General features: G+C 47.3%; 1 protein-coding gene across 1 annotated transcript; it reads right to left on the reverse strand.

The window, feature by feature from the left end:
• Nucleotides 1-2,081: 2,081 nt before the first annotated feature.
• PROK2 (prokineticin 2) lies at nt 2,082-9,768 on the reverse strand. The gene is made up of 3 exons (XM_039559098.1): nt 9,661-9,768; nt 5,931-6,056; nt 2,082-3,024 (listed from the first exon to the last, which is right to left on the reverse strand). The coding sequence occupies exons 1-3, from the start codon at nt 9,766-9,768 to the stop codon at nt 2,899-2,901; spliced, it is 360 nt and encodes a 119-aa protein (XP_039415032.1). The 3' UTR covers nt 2,082-2,898.
• Nucleotides 9,769-9,979: the final 211 nt, after the last annotated feature.

The following is a 9,979-nucleotide window of genomic DNA, read 5'->3' on the forward strand; positions in this document are numbered from 1 at the left end:
TCGTGGCAGGGCTGGCTTGAGGCTGGCCACCTTTTCCATGGGTCATCTTGAGTCATTTGCTGTGCTCCTCAAGACAAAAGCTGGCTGCAGGGAAAAGCAGGAGGGAATGCATGGCCATTCACATTTGGAAATACTCGTGGTCACTGGTTTGCCTATTATCAGTGTAAAGCAAAAGTAGAGGGTGCCCTCTCAGCCCCTTCCACTGCAGAAAGAAATTAAAGGGACTTTGCAGATGTGCTTGGGAGAGGAAACCTCCCCTAGGGTGGGAGAAAAGATAATTGATTAGGGCAGAGTTTAGGAAATAATGGGGATGCAAAAAGCTTAATCTTCCTTCCAGAATGATTCTCTCAAATCAACTAACCTCCATTGTGAGTGTCAATTAATGGAAATTAAATTACTAGAAGGGGAGTCGTAATAATTGTTGCCAAGTGAATATAGTGGGGATGTAGGACAGTGAGGTTTTGCCTTTATCTCCCCTACATCATTAGGGAAGGTGTGGAGAAGCCCCTCAAGGACAAGTATGGGATAATGCTTCTCTCAAAGCTGCACCATCCAAATACCCTGTCCAGGAGTGTCTGCAGGACATGAGAACTTCCACTTGCTATAGATGGTGTGAACTTTGAACTCATGTAATTGGGGCTGTTCTCATTACCCAGATAAATGCTTAATCCCACAAGTTAATCGGCACAAATTACAACTACAAAGTTGCTCTGCTCTTGTCTGATAAACTCTCCTAGGATTTCAGTTTGGCAGGTCTGAGGCAGTCCTTAGATATAATTGTCCACTCATTGACAATGATATAAACCAGGATTACTGCCTTCAGTGGAGTCACTGGTGAATTATGCCAGCAGGAGATGAGGAGCAGGGCTACTGTTTCCTGCTATGGTTCATTTTTTGTGCTCTGATTAAAAAAAATGGAGCAGGAGATGGGACACATGCACGTTTGGACTGCTCCTATTTTTCTTCTTGATTTTGTGTAAGTTGAAGTCCATGATTTTGAGCTTATTTTGTAGGGACAGACATGGACAGAAAAGTAACCCCCAGACACCCATTGTGTTCCTCCTCTGCAAGCCCAGACTTTGTGGGTGCACAGGGTGTTTGGGGAGCCCCCCTATTTAGTGACGGTGGTAGGATCAGCCTTGGAGTTTGGTTTTTAATCCAGGTTATGGGAATTTCTGCAGTGCATGGGAATGATCTGGCCTTTCACCAGCCCTTTGGGCTAGTGTTGAGCCCCTCTGAGACTTCAGATCTAATACAGGCACTTTGTACCTGATCACATTAATGCAAACCACATGTAATATTACCTTTTAGTGGCACGTCAGTATTTTTCTCTTCTGCTGCCACTTGCACAGCTGCTGTATCCCCACTGTAAAGGGGGAGACAAAATACAGAGGCATTGGAGAGGGTACCCTGGGGATGGGCTGTCTTGAGCCAGGAGGATGCAATCTCTCTCAAGACTTTTATTTTCCTAATATGTACAGGATCCATGAGGATGTGGCAATAACCGATCCAGTTATTCTTTTCGGTCTCCCGAGGAAGGTTGTGGGGCCCAGTAGAAGGTACCTGGTAACTCACAGGGATGTTTCTCCTCTAAGTAACACAGGTCTGGCCTTGATACAGCGTGCTCAGTTCTCCAACCTACCCATCTCCACCAGTAGCAAAGCACTGATTGTTGAAAGATGAATGCCTTCACTTTTCCAGTTCCAGCATATGTTTGCATGTCTGAGAGCAAGAAACGTGTGAATCTCACACAAACTATTGGAATTCCAGCTCTGGGGACTGGCAAGTAAATATGAAGTCACACAGTATTTCATAGAAAACCCACAAATCTTATGTTTGCTGGGCTAAAGTTGATCCTTTGAGGCATGAGCCAAGAAAAACCTCTCGTATTATTTACACCAAGATTCCTCCAAATTCTGAGACTGCAGCTTGATTGAGGAGTTCATGCCTTGTAAACTCCAAATTTCCCAAGAAGCAGCCAGAGGCACATAATCTTTTGCTAAGCTATCCACAAGGAGCTCTGCTAGCTTGGGTGAAATCAAGTGTGGGATAACAGATTACACTGAATAAAAACGAAAAACCACAGTGACAAAATAATGTTATAATATTAAAATAAGTCAAATCATACACTGCCATTATTCTGATACAGAATTTTTACACAGCAAATTTGATACATATACAAGAAGTCAGGCAGCCCATTACAATAAACCTCATTTTCTTTAATATAAACTACATCTTAATACATAGTTTGAGATGATCAGGTAGTTTTACACCAATTCAAGTAACAACTTCTCATCTTAGAATACTAAAATAACGAAATCTTTTAATGCTCTTGAATGTTGAAATGCTTTGGTTCCACCTGCCACTTTTTAAAAGTGTAAAAACTACATCTATTGGTTAAACCTTTACCCTAGATGTGCGCCTAACTTACAAATAAAATTATATTAATAATGATATGAAATGCAGTGTAAATACAGTTCTTTTGGCAATTGTCATGTTCTTCACACTATGCAGTTATCCAACTCTCAGTTCAATTCAGGTATTCCAAAGTGTAAAAATGTGGCCAGATTTTTCCAAAACTGGCAATAAACTTGGATTTTTTCATTCTGGGGTTAAACTGGCCCATGAAGACTACAAAATGATTCAGGAATGGTCAAGCCCCTGCCCTCAGAAAGAGTTTTGCTCTAGCAGATGTCATTTTGCTACCCCAAAATGAAAGCATCCTCCACTGCGAGTCCCTCCTGAAAACCTTGGCCACAACAGCAGTGTCTCATCTCCAGCTGATGTTGGTGAGGCAGGAAAATGTGGTGAAGGGCTTCCCCTGGCTGGCCCTTTTTTGTCACAATAACGAGAGAACGAAAATACCGAGTGGCTCTTTCTGGTGCAGAACAGCTCCTGCTAAAAAAAGATGTCTTCTTTTCTGAAGTCCGGTAAACATTTGAACCTGCTGGGAGAAGTCCTCACGCAGGCCAGGCCTGGGAGGCACGGGCAGGTGTGGTGCATCCGCCGCCCGGAGAAGGGGACCTGGGGACAAAGCAAGGACGTCAGTGACAGGGAGAACCACAGCACTGGTGGCTGGGGGGATGGGATGGGATGGGAGGAATAGTGGGGCTATGGGGAATGCTGCCTAATTCCCTCTCTCCACAGCCAGAGATCCCCACGAGCTGCAGCACAGAGCAGATGGCAAAGCCAACCCTGTTGTACACCCTGGTCAAGCCACGGTTAAGAGCAGGATGTTAACAGTCCTGTTGCTGTGTAAATCTGCATCTGTGACACATGTTCTCCATTTACTCCTGTTTCATAAAGGAGTTTGTTGTGAAACTGCACTGGCCTTTAACACCACGTTAACAGCCACTGTGCAGGGCTTTCTGCATATCCTGAGTCGTGCCTTGTCACATGGCACAGAGCAGGACCTGGGAACCTTGGGATCCCGTGGTAATCAGGCTGGAAGGGACTTCTGGAGGTCACCTTGCCTGACCTCCCTTTGAGCAGGATCCTTTTCACCACAGGGCAGAGGTTTCTTATTTCATCCCACCCTCCTCCAGCCACATTGTGCTGCAGGGAGTACATATGGAGTACATTAGACAAATTTAATTGTGCCATGACGTGCACATGCACTGACACTCTTCAACAACTTGGTCACAAGCTCTGTTTCTTACAGGAGCCAAGCAGGACAGCCCAGTGGGAAATGTCTGGGAGATCTGGTGCTGCCAGCTGGCAGCACACACTGAGGATTCCCTGGATGCAGCAAAGGAGGCACAGAGGTACAAAGCCACTGCTACCAGCCAGGCAGCCAGCCCTAATTCCCTCACTTCCAGATTTCTGTGTGGTTGGAGCCTAAAATTTTAATATTTCAAGATTTTCTTGTGTCAGTGTACAAATTTTGTCTTTGAGGAAGTCCTGCACAGTTCCCCGCGCATGGTGCCAAGCACCAGCCTGACTCCAGTGACAGCCCGCCGGGGGCAGGGGGTGGGCAGAGGGCTCACATCACCTGCAGTGCCCTGGGCCAGCACCAGCCTCCTGCCCAGCACTGTCTGAAGAGCAGCCCCAGTGCAAGGGATGCAGTGGGGTACTCCATGCCACCCACCACAGCCCCTCTGCTCCGGTGTGAGCAGAGAGGCACCAACCACAGGTGCTGGGGACTCCGCGTGGGAATCGCTCCTCTGGGTGCCCACACACAGCACTGCAGCAAACCCCAAACCCTGAGCTCTCAGCCTTCCAACAGCTCAGGTGATTTATTCAAAACATTCCACTTGCTGCAAGGAAATGTTCCTTTCAGCAGGACTCCCACGCTGCCAAAGCTCACCTGCCTGGCCCTGCCTGCAAACCCTGCCTGGCCCTGCCTCAGACCCTGCCTCAAAATTCCAGCCGGACCTGCTAACGGCATCAGTCCATCACCATCTAGTTGTTGAGAACAAACTAGAAAGCAGAACCCCAAGTGCCAACCATCTTCTCCAGGAATTTCCAGGCTCCTCTGGAGGTCCCTGCGGTGCCATGGCCATTTGTGGTGCCTGCTTTTGACCTGTCCTGCAGGTAAATGAAAGGTTTTGGTGATCAGGGCACCCAGCTGCTCCCTACACAAGTATTTACTTGAGAGGAACCATTGAGCAAACCCTCCATCCTTAAAATAACCTCATTCCACGTTCTACAGTAAATCAATTTGCTTTGTGTTTCCCAGGAAGAGCAGTGGGGTGAGAAATCAAAAATCTAAAATTAACCTCATAAAGCTTATAAACATCGGTGACTAAGTTTGGGGTGGACAGGCATCTTCTCTGATTGTAATTATGCAAGCAATCAGCTTGAAATATATCAGACAGTTTAAATTATTGCCCAATAACAATAAGTTCATAAAACCCTCTAGAAGACAATTTCTCTTATCCTAATCCGTGGTAATGGAAAAAGCCCTTACAAGAAAAACCTGCTACATTACATAGTAAAAATGTCAATTTGGTCCCCAATATCACAGCAGAAGTTTTAAAAATTTAACTGCAATAAAATAGAGCCTTAAACTTCCTAAAACTGAGAGAATAAACTGTAGATACTGAGCTGAGAAGCCAGGCCTTGGAAGAAACAGTGAGAGAGGCAGCTAACTAGCTGCACGTTTATGATCTGAATTTATTGCCTTGTATCTTTCACTTGCGATGACTCTTGGGCTGTGCTCTTCCCTGAGGATGGCTCTGAAGACCACCAGGTTCTCAAGCTCCCTGGTACCATCCCATTCAGTCTTTTGTGTTTTAAATAAGCAGCTTTTTTCAGACTGCATATAAAATACATAATTATATAGCCTTAAAGAAATGTACTTGTTAAAATAATTGTATTAATAATACTGTGTATCACCTAAAAATGTACTAGTATGTAACTGGTGTTAGATATGTGTGTGTGTATTTATGTATACATACATGGATATTTGAAATTAATAGGTAGAATAGAAACAAAGAGAGCCTGTGGGGAGTTAACTCCAAGTGTGTGTCAACAGCTTCTCAGTGCACCAAGTGTCCCAGCACTAGCTGGTGATGTTTTTATACTTGTGACAGGATCTTGTCCACTGGCACTGGGGTCGGTGGCACTTGCTGTGCTCCTGAGCACCCGAGCAAGGATTGGCAAGGCTTCGCTGGGGAACTGCTAACACTGTTTTGGATCACGTAACGAAACAAAGCAGCTACAACAAACTAATAAGAAAACAATCTGGGAAGCGTGTAGTGCTTTCAAGTGCTTTCATCCTCTGATTCTCTTCAACATAATTCTGACAGTAATGTGCTCCCTTACGTAGGTACCTTCATCACTGTTCCCATACAGATACAAGTGTCTGGATATTGTAAGGAATGGGGAGTTTCCCTGCCTTTCCACCATGTTGTAGTTTTTATGCCATGTGACGTACAGCTCAGGACATTCCTGCTGCAGCCCCACAGCCCCCCCGGTGACATACTCACTCTGTGACTCAAGGGATGGCACTCGTCTCCCAGGTTTCCCATCGGGGTGCACATCCTCAGGCTGCGGATCCAGAGGCTGATGGCACAGCACATCCCGCCTCCGCACTGCTGGTCTCGGTCGCAGGCCTGGAGTTCAACACAGCATTAAGCAAATTAAATGAATAATAAATGTAGTCCAGAAATAGGACAGATCAGGTGCTCAGAAGCTGCCTCTGGCACCCCATAAGTTATCATGGCTCATTAAGGCTGGATAATAAGATTTAAGGCTGATTTGCAATACTTGTGTCTCCCATGGATTGGAACGTGGAGGCTGCTGGCACATTTCGGAGTTGAGAGCGGGTTGTTTAAAGCCAGGACCACACACAGAGCTGCTCGGGGCCAAACCCAGGACTGTCAGTGATTTATAGTCCCAACTTCTGAACACTGATAGACCATGGCACGTGCCACTTGCTTTCCCAGCTCCCAGATCGGTGCCTGAGTGAGCTCAGGCAGGAGCAAGGAGCAACCGCACTAGACTTGTCACCAAAAAGAGTCCCAAAAAGAGTCACCTAACCAGTCTTATGGAGGAGCTAAGATAGGAAATCATCCATTAATTTAATGACTTTTAAGTAACTATTCCTTCTAATTTCACATGACAATATCATGGTTGTGAGTGCCTTTGCAAAACTGCACGATAGTTTGGTTAGAGAAGTCCAAGTGGAAGTAGCTAAAATAAGAGTTTAAATCTGGATTCTGTGGTTATTATCTAGAATTACATGTAGCTAGAAGAGGTCTTAAGAAAAGCTTTGCGTAAGTGTCCACATCCAAAAAATTGCTGCTGTGGTAGCATTCCCCTTCAAGGGAGGCAAAAAATATTTTAGCCACTTACCCAATACAGCTTAGATAAGCAAAAACCAAAATGCAAACTAGTGGGTATGTTTTAAAACCCACAAACCATGAAGAGCAATTGACATATTAGGGTTTGAAAACAAGTTACTGCACATCTTTCAGTTAATTTTTAATCAAAAACTTATATGGATTTAATGCAAAACCCAGTCTCCTTTCTCCAGTGAGGAATGCCATCAGTTAAAGATTCTGCTTACACCCCAAAGGTAAGCTTGATTAACTCACTGTTCTTGGTGTCTGACAGCAGCAGTGAGAGACCGAAGTAACTGGTCAGCACTACGTAAATGGGAAACTCATAAAGAGTACATAAATTATGATAACAGCTCTGGGGAAGACGCATATCAGAGTAAACATGCTCTTGAGGGAAAAACTCACTGATCTCACCTTGGGATTTACATGATAAATAACTAGACTGTACTCACTGGGTAAATACCCCACTGACCAGCAGAAGCCAGATCAAAATACACGTTTAAAGATCAGCCAGTAATTTAGGAAGAAGCTGTTGCGTTAGGATCACTATTAAATCGTGTGTGTGAATCAAACAACTCCTAAACACAGAGCTCTGTGCTGCAGGTAAGCCCAAACACAGAGCATTTGCTTCTAAGACTAATATGGCCATAAAACCACGACTCCTGCCTGCCAGGCAGATAACGTTCACTTTCTGACCTCTCTCTAAAAAAAAAAGCACTCTAATGATCTTATTTTGCCCTGGTCACAAATAAAAATGCAGGTCCAGTGATTTTGGCTGCCCCCGGCACACCAGTGCCCACTGCTCAGCTGGAGTCACAGGCTCTGCTGTTTCTCACCTGTCAGCTCCCGACTCCCTTTTTTCTCCTCAGTTATATATCTCAAACCCCATCCATCTCTGTGGGATTGGTCCTGGGGTGAAGTGCCACTCAGTTGAAAAACACACCCGAGTATGTTCTACCAAGCAAGGGTCTCTATGTTCAGGCTGAACAATTTCTTTCTAAAACTCACACGCACATATTTACCTCTGGCAGAACTTTTAAGGCTCCCTTTCAAAAAATGGGTGACGAGTATTGAAAATATTCAACCCAAGCGCTCCAGCCTGCTCATCTGCAATGTGTGATTCCTGCTGCTACTCCTAATCTCCGAACACCACATGAGCACCTCATTTAAACACGGTTTCTGGAAAATCAGCCCAAGAATATGTGCAGGTGAAATGCCAGCTGCAAAGGCAACTGCTGTTAGCACAGGAACCACCACTGAAGTGAGGAAAGTTTTTAAAAAGTCCTTAAATTGCAAAGGAAAAACATCTTGCAGGCTCAGAGGTCGGGGAACACCTACGTCAGCTCTCATCTGAGATTTGCCCATTCATCAAAAGCCAAAAATGCATCAAAGTGATTTAAGCAGAAATGCTCTGCAATAGTTAATAAAGTAACATTTTCTAGTTCTAATCTATTTTTACTTTTTGAATCTGCTTTGTCCTTGATCTATTATTCAGTGCCTCACAACTACTTTATTTAATGGATTAATTATGCTTTAAAGGTGTAGCCACAACTCTAGTAACAGATAAACTTCTCCTCCATTGCTAGGAATGTTTCTACTTAAAAGAAACTTGAAATCCTCAAATACTAAAAAATTCCTTCACATTCTCTGCTCTAAAAAAAATAATCAGTCCTGGGAACTGATCTGACTTCCAGAGAAATGCCCATGAGCTGTTTCATGAACTTTAGGGATCTGGACAGGGAGCCTGGACAGCCACAGAGAAATCTGCTGCTGTGAGTGCAACTTCTGATGGTTACAAAAGACATGTAAGCTCTCAAAGGAATGCAAGCACTGGGTTATTAATCCAAAGCAAACACTTTAAAAGAATGATTTTACTTTAGAGTGATGCAACGCTTTGGGTTGAATAACGTCTTTAGGAGAAAAGTATTTTCACAACCAGAGTAAATCTTGAGTTTAAAAGCAATGACAACAGAGACTTATTTGCAAGGGGTGGCTATTGAGGGAGGAAAGCAGCACAGTCATAGCCAAAGAAAGAAGAAGGAAAGCAGCATTTTATGAGGGTTGTAATCCTGCCCTATACACAGAGGGGCTGGAGGAACTTGGGGTGCACAGTGGGCAGCGCAGTGCCCTGAGCCAGACCATCCCAGAGCAGGTTTGGGGACAGCTGGGGCTGCATGGGGGAGAGAGGAGACAGCAGACAGCTTCAGCCCTGGAAAAACAGCAGGAATATCTGCACACTCCCGGACCAGCCTGGAGACAACCTCTCCGAGTCCAGACGTCCCTCACCCCAAACGAACAGACCCCACGTTGCGGCATCCCCGCACCTCAGAGACCCTGGCATTGCTCACCGCAGACACTGACACATCCTGACATTACTCTCCGCAGAGAGACCCCCAGGCTCCGATACCACTTAATCAGGAGAGACCCGCAGCCCCGAGCATCCCTCACCCCTGGAGAGATGCCACGTCCCGATATCACTTATCCCAGACGGACCCCCAAGCCCTGTCATCTCTCATCACCTGGCTTTCCCTCCCACGTCCTCGTTATCACTTATCCCAGCTCCGGCCATCCGTCACCGCACTCGAGACCGCTCCGTCCTGGCATCACCGATTGCGGACAGACCCCGAGTCTCGGCAGCGCTCACCCAGAGAGAGACCAGCCCCGGGCATCCCGCACGGCAGAGCACTCCCCTCTCTCCTGGCATGTCTTATCCCGGGAGGCTCTCCTCAGTCCCGCTATCACTCCCCGCGAACAAACCCCGGCTCCCGTCCCCGCTGCCGCGGCGGAGCCCTCCCGCCCCCGCAGCCCCGGCCAGCCCCAGCCCGCCCGGTGCCGGCTCCCGTCGGTGCCGTCGGTGCCGAGCGGCGGCGCTCACCCCGGTGATGACGGCGCCGTGCCCCGCGGCCAGCAGCAGCAGCAGCAGCAGCAGCAGCACCGGCAGGGGCAGGGGCAGCGCCGGCGGGGCTCCGCGCAGGCTCCGCATGGTGCGGTGCCGCGGCCCGGCGCTCCCCGCGGGCGCGGTGCGGCGCAGCGGAGCCGGGCTCGGCGGCCGCCCCGGCGTTATAAAGCCGGGGCTGAGTCACCCCCGCCCGGCAGCGTCGCGGCCGCGGGCGCCGTGCGCACACACCGCGCCCAGGTGCGCGGCCGCGGGCCGAGGGGCGGGGGCGGCGCGCAGGGATGGGGGCAGCCCGGGG

Source organism: Corvus cornix, chromosome 12 (genome assembly GCF_000738735.6).
Source record: "Corvus cornix cornix isolate S_Up_H32 chromosome 12, ASM73873v5, whole genome shotgun sequence".
Classification (NCBI taxonomy): domain Eukaryota; kingdom Metazoa; phylum Chordata; class Aves; order Passeriformes; family Corvidae; genus Corvus; species Corvus cornix.

Bases quoted from the DNA above. Each gene is read 5' to 3' on its own strand.
- PROK2 (XM_039559098.1), bottom strand. From the start codon at position 9,768: ATGCGGAGCCTGCGCGGAGCCCCGCCGGCGCTGCCCCTGCCCCTGCCG. The intron at 6,057-9,660 runs GTGAGCGCCGCC...GTTGAACTCCAG, and splicing joins ACGGCGCCGTCATCACCGGG to GCCTGCGACCGAGACCAGCA. The intron at 3,025-5,930 runs GTGAGTATGTCA...CTTTGTCCCCAG, and splicing joins GCCATCCCTTGAGTCACAGA to GTCCCCTTCTCCGGGCGGCG.